The sequence below is a fragment of the Solanum lycopersicum genome, chromosome 3 (genome assembly GCF_036512215.1).
Source record: "Solanum lycopersicum chromosome 3, SLM_r2.1".
In the NCBI taxonomy this organism is placed as follows: domain Eukaryota; kingdom Viridiplantae; phylum Streptophyta; class Magnoliopsida; order Solanales; family Solanaceae; genus Solanum; species Solanum lycopersicum.
In genome coordinates, this window is record NC_090802.1 from 58290041 (window position 1) to 58309660 (window position 19620).

General features: G+C 36.8%; 1 protein-coding gene across 1 annotated transcript; it reads left to right on the forward strand.

Moving 5' to 3' along the window:
- The first annotated feature begins 475 nt into the window (after positions 1 to 475).
- On the forward strand, positions 476 to 910 carry LOC138347701 (nuclear transcription factor Y subunit C-4-like). The gene has a single exon (XM_069296008.1). The coding sequence runs from the start codon at positions 476 to 478 to the stop codon at positions 908 to 910; it is 435 nt and encodes a 144-aa protein (XP_069152109.1).
- Positions 911 to 19620: the final 18710 nt, after the last annotated feature.

Here is a 19620-nt window from a genome sequence, read left to right on the forward strand (position 1 = left end):
ATAAAAGTTTATAGTCTACCAGACATTAAACTTGACGCATTGTACACATATATGAAAGCCCATATATAATAAATTTTCTATTTCTTTCTATTAATTATTGATATTTTGTGATATATGGAGGATTCTAGAAAAATAATTTAAAAAATTATTTTATTAATATCTCCGCTCATTATTTAATACCTTATTGACTAGAACTAACTAATATTTAATACCTTATTGACTAGAACTAACAAGTATTTAATAAAATGATTTTCTTACAATTTTATTATGACATATTAAATTGTAACAATTTTTCATTAATAGTCTTAGCTTGAACGTAGATTTAAAAATGTCTAGGTTCATTCATTTAATATGATTTAAAAATTTATAATTAGATTTATTTTTCTCTTTATATATAGAGAAAACCCAGTTGTGTGTATGTATCAATCTTCCATTTCTCTCCATGTCTGAGCTTGTAAACAACGAAAAAATCACCATGGAAAACAACTCTGAGAAATCCACAGTGAATGCAACTCAATCCGTTGATGCTTACTCAACGACGTCTCATCTTAACATTGAAAAGATTGAGCAAGAATATATGGAGATGTTTTGGACAGACCAGGAGAGAGAAATGGAGAAAATTGACAATTTCAAGAACAATCTGCTAGTTTCACCTAACCGTATCAAGAACATCATGAAGACGAACAAGGATGTCCGAAGGATCACTTCTGAATCGCCTGTTTTGCTTGCTAAGGCATGTGAGTTTTTCATTCAAGAACTCACCCTTCGTTCCTGGCTTAACGCTCAAGAAAATCATCGACGTATTTTGAAGAAGAAAGATGTCACTGATGTGATTATGCGGACTGACAATTTGAATTTCCTTTTTGATGATGATGTTAATTCTAATGGAGGCAACAATGGACATACATGATGATAATCTTGATCACCAAAGGTAATATTCTCATTTCCTTAATTCACCCCCGTAAGGTTACAAAAAGTATTGATAACATACTCTCATTTGATAATAGAGGTCTTTGGTGTTTAGTATCCAGTTCGTGCTTATTATTACCTCTGATCATCGAGCAACAGTGTTGGAAAGTTCTCATCATCACTTCAAGGACAAGTACTTTTATCTTTCTTTTCAGTTGTTACTTTCAGTTTTAGACATTTGGAGTTATTAGCTAGAGATTTCTCCTAGCAGCTCATATTAGTAAAGGCTTTCAAACAGTCATATCGATATAGATTCTGCTTATGTTAGATATATCAGTCTATTTCTGTGTTATGGACTATATATATATATATATATATATATATATATATATATATATATATATATATATATATATTTCAAATTTAGATTTTGTGTTTATGTTTCAATTTTCTATTGATTTATGTTAATCTTAATGTCATATCACACCATGAGACTAGTTTGGGGTAACTTGTGACTCTAGTTAAGTACCGTGTCCGATTAGGAATAATTTCAGGGAGTGACATAATATCTTATTCTTATAGAAGAATTGAGGGTCCATATAAAAGTTCTTCACTTCACCAATTATTCTATAAGTTTAGTCTTACTTTATCAAGATACAGTTCATAGTCTGACACACTAAATTCAACGCATTGTATACGTAACTGAAAACTCACCAAACTTTCTTAATATTTTTTCTGTTCATTTTGTTTTCCTGCGATATGTGGATGATTATTGGAAAATAAGATTTGGATATCTCAAAAAATAATAATTAATATTTAGGTTCATTCGTTAATATCTTGGTATAATTAGTATTTAATATGATAATTATCTGACAATTTTATTGATACATCATATGAGATTGTAACAAATCTCCACTAATAGGCTTGTATGTAGTTTTTTTTTTTGGCTTCTCACCCAATACACTCACTTATTTATTAGAGCCTAATTAAATTATAATTTACGCTAGAAAGTCTTTCATTGAGATTACTTTTATCACGACTTTATTCTTTGGCCACCTTTTCTGGTCTTAATCTTCATTGTTTTCAATGATCTCATGGGCATTGCAAGCCTTTTCATCCATTTATATGAGATTGTTGATTGTTATCGGTTCGATTATCGATTTATCAGTTATTGATTGTTATCTATTTATCAGTTATTGATAGTTAATTATTTGTTCGGTTATCTTGATTTAATTAACCATTAAGTTTGACCAAAAAAATTATTTAGAAACAAGGTGACAAATCAAATGAATGATGCATATGAGTTGATAAATTGTATCTTACTCAAAAGCAATCAATCACACATTGTAGAATAACAAAGAGCTTAAACAACCAGAAATAAAAATATCAAACTAAACCTTAAGTCAAGAAATTCCATATCAAATGGTATAAATTAAAGAGAATCCATTAATTTACTACTCGTTAAGAAGTTACTTCAAACCGATTAAGAACCGATAATTTAATTTAAAAAAATCAAAATTCAAGTATTATTAATTCGTAACAGGATTTGACCTCTACTAACCACCCTCCCCCAACTATAAAAGGTGAAGATAAAGGGCTAGGCCAAACATGAAAAAAGAATCATACTCTGTATATTGCGAATTTTTTTTCCTTAAGGTAACTATTGGGTGATAAATTTAATTCGCCATCTTATGTTTATAATCACCATCCTTATTCTGCTTTTTTGATGAAAGAAGCCAGTTAATAGCTATACAATTTTAACTAGTTATAAAACGACCTCTTACATTTTGACTCACATTTGACCCGACTGTTAGGACTGAATTCCCCAAGCACAAAATCTCACCTAACAAATAGCTTCAATTTTATACTGAATTTGATAACAAAATTAGAAAAGGAATTTAATTAGTAGATGGTGTTCTATTTGCACTTTTGCCCAAAAAAAAAAACAAGAAAAAAATGTTCAACATTAAAAAAAATCCTTATTCACTCGGGTTCTTTTAGTAAGAAAATCAAATGTATCTAAATTGAAAATAAATTTCATTTTTTTAATAAAAATCATAAATAGATTTAATACTATATTGAAGTCAATATGAATTTCTATCTATGAAAGGAATCATAATTTTAGTTTGAAATTTAAAACTTTTTTCAGAATAATATTTTAAAACATCGAAGAAATATAAGGAAGAAAGTCATAGTTCATATACATAGTCCAACTTATTGTTTAGCGGTAACAAAACATGGTTAAAATCATATATCAATCATTAAAACATTACACCTAACCCTTAATCATCAACTTAGTGTAACGACCTGTTTAGTCGTTTTGAGAAGCAGATTTTATTTCTGGAAAAACAGGCTGAGGCAACGGACCCCACGACGGACCGTCATGGGCACGACGGACCGTCGCAGGGTCTCGTTTCAAAACACTTAGAAAATCTGAGATTGGGTACTGAAAATCGACTCTCTGAACTTCGTAACGGAATGGCAGGACGGACCGTCACAGACCCTTGGTGGAAATTTGGGTCTCTGAACTATGCGACGGACAGCAGGACGGACCGTCGCAGGCGCGACGGCCCGTCACGGGCTACACAATCCCAGTTCGGGTCGGATTTCTTTATACGTTTTAAGGGACGTTTTTGACTATTCCTGCTTTAATTATAAAGTTAGAGGGTTAATGATAATAAGTCTAATTACTTGGGGGTTAAAAGAGGTAACCTTAAGTTAATTAGTGGGTATTATTGTCATCTTTTATTCTTAATTATATACTAATTAGGGTAAAAGAAAGAGGGTTTGAATAAAGAAAATAGAAAGAACAAGAGAAAGAAAGAGAGGGAGAATCGAACGAGGAAGAGGAGAAACACAAAGCTTTGGGAAAATTCTTGCTTGATTCAATTCTTCGGTGGAAGTAGGTTATGGTTTTCATGCTTTCATAGTAAACTCTTCATAGAGAATGATATGTATTGATAGTATTGTAAACCCTGCTATGTGCTTAATTGTATGCATGCATGAATGTGATTATATAATTGTGATTATATTAAGCATGATGAAGTCATGGAATCCCAAATCTTGATAAAAACCTAATCTCTTGTTAATGATAATGCCTTGGTATAAAAGAAGGCTTGATGAACTAAAGTAATGAGATTGATGATGCCTTGGTGAGAAAGAAGGCTTGATGAATTGATAGAAAGAGATTAGGGGATCGGAGTGTCACGTTCCGACACATAGAATTAAGGGATCGGGTGTCACGAACCGACACGTAGAATTAGGGGATCGGGTGTCACGAACCGACACGTAGAATTAGGGGATCGGGTGTCACGAACCGACACGTAGATTTAGGGGATCGGGTGTCACGAACCGACACGTAGATGTAGGGATGAATAATGAATCTTGAAAGATGTTAATATACTCAATCTAATGAATCTAATTCCCAACTGAGTATGATATTGAGGCTTGAGTCCTCATGTGTGAACTTGACGGTAATTGTTAATGATATAGTACTTGTTGTTGCTACATGTTGAGTATTATAGTTGAGTTTATGATATTACTTGGTATATACTGTTTTCTATTTTGAGTTGGCCGATGATATCTACTCAGTACCCGTGTTTTGTACTGACCCCTACTTTTATGTTTTCTTCTTGTTATCTGTGGAGTACAGCAAACGTTCCGTCATCTTCAACTCAACAGTGATTCTAGCCAGTCTTCGTCATACCGGATATTCAGGGTGAGCTAATGCCTCTAGCTTGGACTGGGTCTTCTTCCTCATGTCTTGATGCCTTGAAGTTCCGGCATGGACTAGCTTTTATTTGTTTTAGCTTTTAGGATACTCTTAGTTTAGTCATTTGATCATAGATGTTCTTGTGGTGATGACTTCCAGATTTTGGGGATGATAATAATAGTTTTGAATTGTTTTTATCAATGAGTTTAAATCTTCCGCATTACTTTCTGTTGATATACATTGAAATGTTAAGGGTTAGATTGGTTGGTTCGCTCACATAGGAGGGTAAGTGTGGGTGCCAGTCGCGGCTCGGTTTTGGATCGTGACAAACTTGGTATCAGAGCATTAGGTTCGTTGGTCTCATCACACAAGAACAGGTCTAGTAGAGTCTTAAGGAACGGTAGGGGGACGCCTTTACTTTTCTTTGAGAGGCTATAAGACTTAGGAAAATTTCATTCTTCTTTCTTTCTTTCGTGCTATTACTTGGGTCCAATTGGTATCTAGGTGATACAAATTGGTATCTGACCATCTTCACTCTATTTCGCAGATGGTTAGAACTAGAGCAACGCCTACGCCAACACCAACACCAGCACCAGCGGGACAGGGTGCGCCTGAGCCAGCCACTGGGGCTGTGGCTCGAGGAAGAACAACGGCAAGAGGCCGTGGTAGAGGTCGTGGGAGGACGTCCTCTAGAGGAAGAGGACGAGCACCTAGTCCATCTGATGCTAGGGCGGTGACTCCTCCACCGACTGAGGAAGTGATAAGAGAGGGGGAGGATGGGGTGAATGAGCAAGTACAGAATGAGGAAATGCCACCCCAACCTACCCCAGAGATGATCAATCAGGTTCTGGCTTATCTTAGCGGGTTATCTGATCAGGGCCAGACACCCCCAGTGTTTTCTGCACCAGCACCTCAGGTTCCAGAGGTACAACATGCGGCTACTATGGCTCCCCGCATGGATGCCTCATTGGAAATAGGCACGTTTCCACGTCTGACTATGGGGCCCATAATGACAAATGATCAGCATGAACTTTTCAGTAATTTCTTGAAATTGAAACCTCCAGTCTTCAAGGGTGCTGAATCTGAGGATGCTTACGATTTTCTGGTTGATTGTCATGAGCTACTACACAAGATGGGTATAGTAGAACGGTTTGGTGTTGAGTTCGTGAGTTATCAGTTTCAAGGGAACGCCAAAATGTGGTGGCGATCACATGTTGAGTGTCAACCGACAGAGGCAACACCTATGACTTGGGCCTCATTCTCTAGCTTGTTTATGGAGAAGTATATCCCCCGGACTTTGAGGGATAGAAAAAGAGACGAGTTCTTGAGCCTAGAGCAAGGTAGGATGTCGGTCAATGCATATGAGGCTAAGTTTCGTGCACTATCCAGATATGCCACTCAACTTTGTTTCAGTCCACAAGAGCGGATTCACCGGTTTGTGAAGGGGTTGAGATCAGAGTTGCGGATTTCGGCCTTACAGGTAGCGGCTACGGCAAAATCCTTCCAAGAAGTGGTAGACTTCGTGATAGAGGTGGAAGGAGTGTAGCCCGATGACTTCGCCTCGACATCGACATCAAAGAGGTTTCGAAAGGGAGGTGAGTTTAATGGTTCTTACTCTAGAGGACAGGGTTTCGGAGGTTACTCAGTTCGACCCATTCAGTCTTCACTACAGACTGTAGTTGGGGGTCCACCTCAGACCGGTCAACACTTCTCTGAGAGACCTATGCTTAACTCTAGAGAGTGTTATGGATGTGGGGAGACTGGACATATTAGAAGGAATTGTCCCAAACAAAGTTATAGACCCCCAATAGCTAGAGGTAGAGGTGGTCATGGTAGAGGCCGTTATTCTGGAGGACGTGGTGGTCGAGGTAATGGTGGTCACCAAAACGGCAGAGGTGATGGGCAAACTGGAGACACTACATCACAACATATTAGGGGCAACGGACAGACGAACGATAGGGCCCATTGTTACGCTTTCCCTGGGCGGTCTGAAGCGGAGGCATCTGATGCTGTCATCACAGGTAATCTTTTGGTTTGTGATTGCATGGCTTCTGTATTGTTTGATCCTGGATCCACATTTTCTTATGTATCTTCCTCATTTGCTAATGGTCTAAATTTACATTGTGAATTACTTGATATGCCTATTCGTGTTTCTACTCCGGTGGGTGAGTCTGTGATAGTTGAAAAAGTGTATAGGTCTTGTTTGGTGACTTTTGTGGGGAGCAACACTTATGTAGATTTAGTTATTCTAGAAATGGTTGACTTTGATGTAATTCTGGGTATGACTTGGCTTTCTTCGAATTTTGCGATCTTGGATTGTAATGCTAAAACTGTGACGTTAGCCAAGCCTGAGACAGATCTGTTAGTGTGGGAGGGTGACTACACTTCTAATCCGGTGCGTATCATCTCCTTTCTTCGTGCTAAGAAAATGGTTAGTAAAGTGTGTTTAGCTTTCTTGGCACATCTCAAGGATGACACTACCCAAGTACCCTCGATTGAGTCAGTTTCGGTAGTCCGTGAGTTTTTGGATGTGTTCCCTACAGATCTTCCTGGTATGCCACCAGATAGGGATATTGACTTCTGCATTGATCTTGAACCGGGCACTCGCCCCATTTCTATACCCCCTTATAGAATGGCTCCCGCGGAGTTGAGGGAGTTAAAGGCCCAACTTCAAGAGTTGTTGAGCAAAGGCTTCATTAGACCAAGTGCATCTCCTTGGGGTGCTCCGGTTTTGTTTATGAAAAAGAAGGATGGGAGTTTTCGGATGTGCATAGACTACAGACAACTGAATAAGGTAACTATTAAGAACAAGTATCCTCTTCCTCGCATTGATGACTTGTTCGATCAACTACAAGGTGCTTGTGTCTTCTCTAAGATTGACTTGAGATCCGGTTATCATCAATTGAAAATACGAGCAACGGATGTGCCAAAGACTGCTTTTCGAACGAGGTATGGGCTTACGAATTTGTAGTGATGTCTTTTGGTCTTACGAATGCCCCTGCTGCGTTCATGAGCTTGATGAACGGGATTTTTAAGCCATATTTGGACCTCTTCGTGATCGTATTTATTGATGATATACTGATATACTCTAAAAGTAAGAAGGAACATGAGGAGCATTTGAGAATTGTATTGGAAATGTTGAGGGAGAAAAAGCTTTATGCCAAGTTCTCTAAGTATGAGTTTTGGCTAGATGCAGTGTCCTTCTTGGGGCACGTGGTTTCTAAGGAAGGAGTGATGGTGGATCCTTCTAAGATTTAGACAGTGAAGAATTGGGTAAGACCCACTAATGTGTCAGAAATAAGTAGCTTTGTTGGGTTAGCTAGCTACTACCGCCGATTTGTCAAGGGATTCTCTTCTATTGCTTCCCAATTGACGAACTTGACTAAGCAGAATGTTCCATTTGTATGGTCGGACGAATGTGAGGAAAGCTTTCAGAAGCTCAAGACTTTGTTGACTACCGCACCTATCCTTACCTTGCCAGTAGAGGGTAAGAACTTCATTGTTTATTGTGATGCATCCTATTCTGGTTTGGGTGCAGTACTAATGCAAGAGAAGAGTGTGATTGCTTATGCTTCAAGGCAATTAAAGGTGCATGAACGTAACTATCCGACCCACGATTTGGAATTGGCTGCGGTAGTGTTTGCATTAAAGCAATGGAGACACTATTTGTATGGGGTTAAGTGTGAGGTCTACACGGATCATCGTAGCCTTCAGTATGTCTTTACCCAGAAAGATTTGAACTTAAGACAGAGGAGATGGATGGAGTTACTAAAGGACTACGATATCACTATCTTGTATCATCCGGGAAAAGCGAATGTTGTGGCAGATGCTTTAAGTAGAAAAGCGGGAAGCATGGGAAGTCTAGCTCACTTGCAAGTTTCTAGACGTCCATTGGCTAGAGAGGTTCAGACTCTGGCTAACGACTTGATGAGGTTAGAAGTAAATAAGGAGGGAAGATTGTTGGCTAGTGTGGAGTCAAGATCTTCTTTTCTTGACAAGATTAAGGGAAAACAGTTTAATGATGAAAAATTGATCCGGATCCGAGATAAAGTGTTGAAAGGAGAGGCTAAGGAAGCACAAATCGATGAGGAAGGTGTTTTGAGAATCAAGGGAAGGGTATGTGTACCCCGAGTTGATGATTTGATCAACACTATTCTGACAGAGGCTCATAGTTCAAAGTATTCTATACATCCGGGTGCAACCAAGATGTATCGTGACCTAAAGCAACACTTTTGGTGGAGTAGAATGAAGCGTGATATTGTTGACTTTATTGCCAAGTGTCCAAACTGTCAACAAGTAAAGTACGAACACCAAAGGCCCGGAGGAACACTTCAGAGAATGTCCATTCCAGAATGGAAGTGGGAAAGAATTGCAATGGACTTTGTGGTTGGTCTTCCAAAGACAATGGGTAAGTATGACTCCATTTGGGTGATTGTTGATAGGTTAACTAAGTCTGCTCACTTCATTCCGGTCAAGGTGACTTACAATGCAGAGAAGTTAGCCAAACTTTACATCTCGGAAGTGGTGCGATTGCATGGGGTTCCACTATCCATCATATCAGATAGAGGTACGCAGTTACTTCTAAGTTTTGGAAAACATTGCATGCGGAATTGGGTACTAGGTTGGACCTTAGTACTGCGTTCCATCCTCAGACCGATGGTCAGTCTGAGAGGACGATTCAAGTGTTGGAGGATATGCTTCGTGCATGTGTGATAGAGTTTGGTGGCCATTGGGATAGCTTCTTACCCTTAGCAGAGTTTTCATACAATAATAGCTATCACTCAAGCATTGATATGGCTCCATTTGAAGCATTGTATGGTAGGAGATGTAGGTCTCCCATTGGATGGTTTGATGCATTTGAGGTTAGACCTTGGGGCACTGATCTTTTGAGGGATTCGATAGAGAAAGTGAAGTCCATCCAAGAAAAGCTTCTAGCGGCGCAAAGTAGACAAAAAGAATATGCAGATCGAAAGGTTAGAGACTTAGAGTTCATGGAGGGTGAACAAGTCTTGTTGATAGTTTCACCAATGAAAGGGGTGATGCGGTTTGGTAAAAGAGGTAAACTAAGCGAGTAGGGGAGGTGGCTTATGAGTTAACCTTGCCTCCAGGGCTGTCCGGAGTGCATCCGGTATTCCATGTGTCTATGTTGAAAAGATACCATGGGGATGGAAACTACATTATCCGTTGGGATTCAGTTTTACTTGATGAGAATCTGTCTTATGAGGAGGAACCTGTTGCCATTCTAGATAGGGAAATTCGCAAGTTGAGGTCAAGGGAGATTGCATCCATCAAGGTGCAATGGAAGAATCGGCCGGTTGAAGAAGCAACTTGGGAGAACGAGGTCGATATGCGAGAAAGATACCCACACCTGTTTACAGATTCAGGTACTCCTTTTCGCCCTTGTTTTCCTTCTTGTGATCGTTCGCGGACGAACGATGGGTAAATTGGTATCTATTGTAACGACCTGTTTAGTCGTTTTGAAAAGCAGATTTTATTTCTGGAAAAACAGGCTGAGGCAACGGACCCCACGACGCACCGTCATGGGCACGACGGACCGTCGCAGGGTCTCGTTTCAAAACACTTAGAAAATCTGAGATTGGGTACTGAAAATCGACTCTCTGAACTTCGTAACGGAATGGCAGGACGGACCGTCACAGGTGTGACGGACCGTCACAGACCCTTGGTGGAAATTTGGGTCTCTGAACTATGCGACGGACAGCAGGACGGACCGTCGCAGGCGCGACGGCCCGTCACGGGCTACGCAATCCCAGTTCGGGTCGGATTTCTTTATACGTTTTAAGGGACTTTTTTGACTATTCCTGCTTTAATTATAAAGTTAGAGGGTTAATGATAATAAGTCTAATTACTTGGGGGTTAAAAGAGGTAACCTTAAGTTAATTAGTGGGTATAATTGTCATCTTTTATTCTTAATTATATACTAATTAGGGTAAAAGAAAGAGGGTTTGAATAAAGAAAATAGAAAGAACAAGAGAAAGAAAGAGAGGGAGAATCGAACGAGGAAGAGGAGAAACACAAAGCTTTGGGAAAATTCTTGCTTGATTCAATTCTTCGGTGGAAGTAGGTTATGGTTTTCATGCTTTCATAGTAAACTCTTCATAGAGAATGATATGTATTGATAGTATTGTAAACCCTGCTATGTGCTTAATTGTATGCATGCATGAACGTGATTATATAATTGTGATTATATTAAGCATGATGAAGTCATGGAATCCCAAATCTTGATAAAAACCTAATCTCTTGTTAATGATAATGCCTTGGTATAAAAGAAGGCTTGATGAACTAAAGTAATGAGATTGATGATGCCTTGGTGAGAAAGAAGGCTTGATGAATTGATAGAAAGAGATTAGGGGATCGGAGTGTCACGTTCCGATACATAGAATTAAGGGATCGGGTGTCACGAACCGACACGTAGAATTAGGGGATCGGGTGTCACGAACCGACACGTAGAATTAGGGGATCGGGTGTCACGAACCGACACGTAGATTTAGGGGATCGGGTGTCACGAACCGACACGTAGATGTAGGGGATCGGGTGTCACGAACCGACACGTAGATTTAGGGGATCGGGTGTCACGAACCGACACGTAGATCTAGGGGATCGGAGTGTCACGTTCCGACACATAGTAGTAGGGGGATCGGAGTGTCACGTACCGACACAAGAGGATTAATGAATATGAGGGAGCGGAGTGTCACGTACCGACACAAGAGGAATATGATTAATGAATCTTGAAAGATGTTAATATACTCAATCTAATGAATCTAATTCCCAACTGAGTATGATATTGAGGCTTGAGTCCTCATGTGTGAACTTGACGGTAATTGTTAATGATATAGTACTTGTTGTTGCTACATGTTGAGTATTATAGTTGAGTTTATGATATTACTTGGTATATACTGTTTTCTATTTTGAGTTGGCCGATGATATCTACTCAGTAACCGTGTTTTGTACTGACCCCTACTTTTATGTTTTCTTCTTGTTATCTGTGGAGTGCAGCAAACGTTCCGTCATCTTCAACTCAACAGTGATTCTAGCCAGTCTTCGTCATACCGGATATTCAGGGTGAGCTAATGCCTCTAGCTTGGACTGGGTCTTCTTCCTCATGTCTTGATGCCTTGAAGTTCCGGCATGGACTAGCTTTTATTTGTTTTAGCTTTTAGGATACTCTTAGTTTAGTCATTTGATCATAGATGTTCTTGTGGTGATGACTTCCAGATTTTGGGGATGATAATAATAGTTTTGAATTGTTTTTATCAATGAGTTTAAATCTTCCGCATTACTTTATGTTGATATACATTGAAATGTTAAGGGTTAGATTGGTTGGTTCGCTCACATAGGAGGGTAAGTGTGGGTGCCAGTCGCGGCTCGGTTTTGGGTCGTGACACTTAGTGCTAACTTTACTGTGTATGTGTCAGTTGAAAGTTTTTCTAAAAAAACCCTAAAAACTTCATTCTGAAAATGAGAAAACGAAAAACTTCATATATAATAGGTACCTACATAATATTTCAATTTGATATTGAAAAATAGAAAAGAAAGTCAACAGATGGGGGTGGGTGATTTTTCCTTTTTTTTTTATAATCTATAGGTAGTCTTTACTATTAGTAAGATTTTCATTTAATTAAAATAAGTATATGAGCTCTCATTCCCTCATTTGCTTACCATGGTTGCATTGTACATCAACAATCAACACTATACCTTCATTAAGTTTAGAAAATTTGTAATTAGTTTTCCTTTATACATCAACAATCAACACCTATACCTTCATTAAGTTTAGAAAATTTGTAATTAGTTTTCCTCTACATTTATAGGTTTAATTTAATGTTATACCGCAAAGTAAGATTGTGTTAAACGTTTAATCAAATTTATATCTTCTATAGGTAATATATTTGATGATTGGATCTATACGTTTGTGAATTTGTGTTGTTCCTATGAAATTATAATAATCTTTTTAAAGCATTCATGAATATCATTATACAGGTATAGCCTGAGAGTGCAAAAATCACGACAAGCGATAATAATATTGTGAATATAATGTGATATGATAAAACTTTGAGTGAATAAAATAATTCTTGATTCATAGAAATTCTAAACTTCATCAATTATTTTATAAAATTAATTTTATTTTAGCAAAGTTCGATTCAGCGTCTACAAGAACTAAAGCACTGTATTCACATGTGAAAATCCAACTAAAACTTTTTTTTCTATTCATTATTGTTCCTTTTGCTATATGGTGGATTGTAAAAAACATGATTAGGATAACTCAAAAAAAAACATTTTTATAAATGTCTAGTTTCATTTATTATAAATACCTTACTTATTAACTAGTATTTAATAAGATGATTATATATCTTACAATTTTTTATTGCGTAATAAATTGTAACAAGCTTCCGTTGACCGATCATCTTGAATGTAGATTTAGAAACTTCTAGATTCGTTCATTAAATTAGATTTATTTTTCTCTCTATATATATAGAGAGAGAACACACAATTATGTATGTATCAGTCTTCATTTCTCTTTATATCTGAGCTTGTAAACATAGAAAAATATTAACAACTAGTTCTTGATAGTTATTTTTTGGGTGGAAATTCAAGCACTACTCACTCTTTCCTTCCTTTTACAATTAAACTATTTTTTATCAAATGCTTCTCCATTGTTTCATTCAAATTGTTGTAACTATTTTATAATTTATGCATGCATTTTAGATATATGTATATCTATGTGATCATGTATATAACCCTTTTTTTCTTTTTAATCGGTGTTTCTAAATGACTTTGGAATTCGAAGATTTTGTTATCTTGCTGAGTTCATGTCGAATACTTTTGGGTTCGAAGCTTTGATTGTGAGATTCTGCTATACATTTTGTGGTGAATTATTTTGCAAAGTGTCATTTTTGAAGTGTAAATTTTGAAACTTCAATAATTATAAAATGGTATCTATTACTTTTCAGTTTTGAATGATTAAAGACTGAAGATTAAGGGTATATCTCATCGAGTTGTTAAAACTTTATTTAGTTTTGGAGAAAATAAATTTATATAGAGATTTTGTTTAGTCATCAATATCCTTGTGATCAGTGTCGGCTCACTGCTTATAAAAAAAGGAACATACCTAAGGCCCCCAATTTTAGGGGGCCTCAATTTCTTCCCAAAAATTATTTTTGTGTTAATATTTTATAGAAAGAAATAATTGTTTATGATACACGTTATCATTTTTATAAAAAAAAAATATTTATTCTCCTTAACCTCAATCAAATAGAAGAAATCAAGAAAACTTTGTTTGTCTTGTTACATTCTTTTTGCTAAAACTCACATTATTTTATTTTAAACCCCTTGTCTATAATATAAATTAATAGTAAAAATGTGTTGAATAAAGTGTATTGTCTGTTTAAATTGATCTTTTTATGTCTTACTGAACCAAAAAAGTTTATAAGCAATTTTGTCAAACTTAAGTTTACTCTTTTGACTGAATTACAGTTAGTAAAGTAATTCAACTAATTGTATTCTCTTTTGTAAATTAAAACAAAGTAAAAATAATGCAAAATTTAACTGATAAACCTAATTGTTCTCATAAAAAACACAAAAAACAAGAAGTTACTTATTTACTTGTATCGTTATTAACACTATAGTGATAACTATTTTCTATATTCATTAGTGTGCTTGGACTTACATCAAAATTTTCAGATTAATTCAAAGACTAACGAAACATCTAAGAGCTATTGTAATTTTATTTTTTTTAATTTTAGATGATTAACAATGATAAAAATCCAATCTTTGTAATTGGAGATCGGATGAACTAGGTTCATATATGTATAACAACTAATCATATGTTCATTATGTATTTATTATTAAACTATGGCGTCCCTCCTATGAGATGTGAATATAGTATTAAATCGCAAATTGATGTTAAGTAAAACACTTAGTCTAATTCATATCTTTTATATACATTTGATGATCGAACTATATGAGTGTGCAGTGATGCCGCTCCTATGAAATAATGAAATTTTTTAAAAGCACTAAAGAATATCAAGATACATGAATGACCTGGTAGCTAAAATTTCGCGACAACGACAAAGATTGTGCGGGTATAATGTGATATAATAGAACTATGAGTTTATAAGAGAATTCTTAGTTCTTAAAGTAAACTTCACCAATTATTTATAAAATTAATCTTGTTTTATCAAAGAATGATTGATAGTGTCTACCAGAGAACAAATTTGACGCATTGTACATATATGTAAAAGCCCAATTTTATAAAAAATATATTTTTTTTCTATTCATTATTATTCTTTTGCAATATATATACGGAGGAGTGTAGAAAAAATTATTTGGATAACTTCAAAAGAATTATTTTTGTTAATGTTCAGGTTCATTCTTAAATACCTTATTGACTAGAATTAACTAGTATTTAATAAGAAGATTATCTTACAATTTTATTGTTACAGATTAAAATGTAACAAATTTTCATTTATAGGCTTAATGAAGGTTAATTTAGAAATGTCTAGGTTCATTCATTTAATTTAATTTAGAAAACTTACATATACGTGCGCGCGCGCGCTGTGTGTGTGCGCGCGCGCGCGTGTGCGCGTGTGCGCGTGTGCGCGTGTGTGCGTGTGTGTGTGTGTGTGTGTGTGTGAACATAGAAAAGATCATCATAGAAAAAACTCTGAAAAATCCGCAGTAAATGCAACTCGATCCACTTGGTACCCAACGCCGGCACAACTTAACATTGAAAAGAATAAGCAACAACAGCTAGAGATATTTTAGACAAACCAACGGAGAGAAATGAAGAACATTAATGATTTGATGAACAATCTGCTACTTCCACCTAACTGCATCAAGAAGACCATGAAGGCGAACAAGGATATTCGAATGATCGCTGCTGAAATCGCATGTTTTGCTTGCTAAGGCATGTGAGTTGTTCATTCAAGAACTCACCTTTCATTTCTGACGATTTCCTTGTTGAAGATGATGATGTTGCTAATGCTACTGACGACTCCACACCAAATGTTGTGCCGTTTTATGTTGTTGAAGGTAGCAATGGACCAGATGGTAGTAATCGTGATCATTTCCTTTTCCTTAATTCACACCTATATGGTTACAAAAAAGTATTAACAACATACTTTTTGTCTATATTATTTGATAATACAGGTTCTACAATGTTTAATATTCAGTTCGTTGTTATTGCTATCTATGATCAGCGAACAACAGTATTTGTGAGTCTTCTTCATCACTTCGAGGACAAGTAGCCTTATCTTTATTTTTAGTTTCAGAGAATTTGAGTTATGAAGGGGTTTGTCCTAGCAACTCATATTAGTAAAGGTTTTCAGATAGTCATATCAACTTAGATTATGCTTATGTTATTTCTTTTATATATTAGTCTATCTCAGTATTATGGGATATATATATACACACACATTCAGATTTAGCTTTTGTGTTTATGTTCCAATTTTTTATCATGCTGTGAGGTTAGCTTGGGATAACTTGTAACTCTATGCACCGTGTCGGGTCTAGGAATAATCTCGGGGAGTGACATATGATCGTATGCTTACAGAAGAATTGTGGGTTCATAAAAGTTCTAAACTTTCCCAATTATTCTATAAGTTTAATTTTATATTATCAAGATATAGTTCATAGTCAACGACACATCAAATTCGACGCATTAATGTATACATACTTGAAAACCCACCAAAGTTTCTTGATATTTTTTATATTCATTATGTTTTCTTTGCGATATATGAATGATTATGGAAAATAAGATTTGGATATCTCAAATAAAATTAATGTCTTGTTTCATTCGTTAATATCTTGGTATAATTAGATTTAATATGATAATTATTTAATAATTTTATAGTTACATCATATGAAACTGTAACAACTCTCCATTGATAGGCTTGTAAGTATTTTTTCTTAATTTATCATTTGGTTTCCAATACTCACATATTTAGAGTATAATTAAATTAGAGTTCACACTAGAAAGTCTCTCGTTGAGGGTAAAACGCTTCCTAAAAAGGTTTTATCGTGTCGTTATTCTTTGGCCACCTATACTGTATTAATCTTCATTGTTTTATATGATCTTATGGGCATTCCAAGATTTTTCATCCATTCACATGAGATTTTTTTTTTGTTATTAGTTCGATTATCGATTTATCAATTATTTATTATTATTGATTCGATTATCAAATTATTAGTTATTAATTATTATCATTTCGGTTATCAATTTATTAATTATTTATTGTTAATTATTGGTTCGGTTATTGATTTAACCAAAGTATTATTCAAAATCTAAAAGACATTCAATTTGACGTATTGTTCACATATCTGAAAGCGCATTTATAACAAACTTTTTATTTTTTCTATTCATCATTATTGTTCTTTTTATGATATATGAAGGATTGTTAAAAAAAATTATTAGGATAACTCAAAAGGAATTACTTGTAACGACCTGTTTAGTCGTTTTGAGCAGCAGATTTTATTTCTGGAAAAATAGGCTGAGGCGATGGACCCCACGACGGACCGTCATGGGCACGACGGACCGTCGCAGGGTCTCGTTTCAAAACACTTAGAAAAATCTGAGATTGGGTACTGAAAATCGACTCTCTGAACTATGCGACGGACAGCAGGACGGACCGTCGCAGGCGCGACGGCCCGTCAAGGGCTACACAATCCCAGTTCGGGTCGAATTTCTTTATACGTTTTAAGGGACGTTTTTGACTATTCCTGCTTTAATTATAAAGTTAGTGGATTAATGTTAATAAGTCTAATTACTTGGGGGTTAAAAGAGGTAACCTTAAGTTAATTAGTGGGTTATTATTGCCATCTTTTATTCTTAATTATATACTAATTAGGGTAAAAGAAAGAGGGTTTGAATAAGAAAAATAAGAAAGAACAAAGAGAGACAAAAAAAGAAAGAGAACGAGTAGAGAGAGAGAGAAAAGAAGAGGATAGCAAGGATTCTGAGAAGATAGCTTGTTGATCGCAATTCTTCGGTGGAGGTAGGTTATGGTTATTTTCATGCTATTCGTAGTGAACTCTTAATAGTGAATGATATGTGTTAGTAGTATTGTAAACCCTTCTATATGCTTAATTGTATGCTTGCATGAATGATGTGATTATGTAATTATGATATAATAAGCATGATGAAGCTATTGAATCCTGAATCTTGAAAAGAAACCCTAATCTACTTTGTTAATGATGATGCCTTGGTATAAAAGAAGGCTTGATGAACGAAAGTAGTGAGATTATGGGATCGGGTGCCACGTTCCGGTACCAGGATAGTATATGAGGATCGGAGTGTCACGTTCCGACACCAGGATAGTATATGGATCGGGTGCCACGTTCCGGTACCAGGATAGTATATGAGGATCGGAGTGTCACGTTCCGACACCAGGATAGTATATGGATCGGGTGCCATGTTCCGGTACCAGGATAGTACATGAGGATCGGAGTGTCACGTTCCGACACCAGGATAGTATATGGATCGGGTGCCACGTTCCGGTACCAGGATAGTATATGAGGATCGGAGTGTCACGTTCCGACACCAGGATAGTATATGGATCGGTAGCCACGTTCCGGTACCAGGATAGAATATGGATCGGGTTTCACGTTCCGACACCAGGATAGAATGAGGATCGGAGTGTCACGTTCCGACACCAGGATAGTATATGAGGAGCGGAGTGTCACGTACCGACACGAGGGGAATAAAGATAATGAATCTTGAAAGATGATAATATATTCAAATCTAATGAACCTAATTCCCAAATGAGTATGATGAGGAGGCGTGAGTCCTCATTGATGTGCTTGGTGTTGTAACCAAGGGTTATGATAACTGTAAATGTTGCATGCTAAGGATATTAGTTGATTTTATGATATTGCTTAATATATACTGTTTTCTATTTTGAGTTGGCCGATGATATCTACTCAGTACCCGTGTTTTGTACTGACCCCTACTTTTATGTTTTCTTGTTGTTTATTTGTGGAGTGCAGCAAACGTACCGTCATCTTCAACTCAACCGCAATTCTAGCCAGTCTTCGTCACATCGGATCTTCAGGGTGAGCTAATGTTTCTAGCTTGGACTGGATCTTCTTCCTCATGTCTTGATGCCTTGAAGTTCCGGCATGGACTAGCTTTTACTTGTTTTAGCTTTTAGAATACTCTTAGTTTAGTCATTTGATTATAGATGTTCTTGTGGTGATGACTTCCAGATTTTGGGGAATAATAGTTATTGATTTGGTTTTTATTAATGAGTTAAGTCTTCCGCATTACTTTCTGTTGATATTATATTGAAATGTTAAGGTTTAGATTGGTTGGTTCGCTCACATAGGGGGGTAAATGTGGGTGCCAGTCGCGATCGGTTTTGGTTCGTGACAAACTTGGTATCAGAGCATTAGGTTCGTTGGTCTCATCACACAAGAATGAGTCTAGTAGAGTCTTAAGGAACGGTAGGGGGACGCCTTTACTTTTCTTTGAGAAGCCATAAGACTTTAGGAAAATTCCATTCTTTCATTCTTTCTTTCGTGCTATTACTTGGATCCAATTGGTATCTAGGTGATACAAATTGGTATCTGACCATCTTCACTCTATTTCGCAGATGGTTAGAACTAGAGCAACAACCGCGCCAGCACCAGCACCGGCGGGACAGGGTGCGTCTGAACCAGCCACTGGGGCTGTGGCTCGAGGAAGAGTAACGGCAAGAGGCCGTGGCAGAGGTCGTGGGAGGACGTCCTCTAGAGGAAGAGGACGAGCACCTAGCCCATCTGATACTAGGGCAGTGACTCCTCCACCGACTGAAGAGGTAGTGAGAGAGGGTGAGGAAGGGGAAACTGAACAAGTACAGAATGAGGGATTGCCTCCCCAACCTACCCCAGACATGATCAACCAGGTTCTTGCTTATCTTAGCGGGTTATCTGATCAGGGTCAGGCACCTCCAATGTTTTCTGCACCAGCACCTCAGGCTCCAGAGGTACAACGTGCGGCTACTATGGCT

Bases quoted from the DNA above. Each gene is read 5' to 3' on its own strand.
- LOC138347701 (XM_069296008.1), top strand. From the start codon at position 476: ATGGAAAACAACTCTGAGAAATCCACAGTGAATGCAACTCAATCCGTT.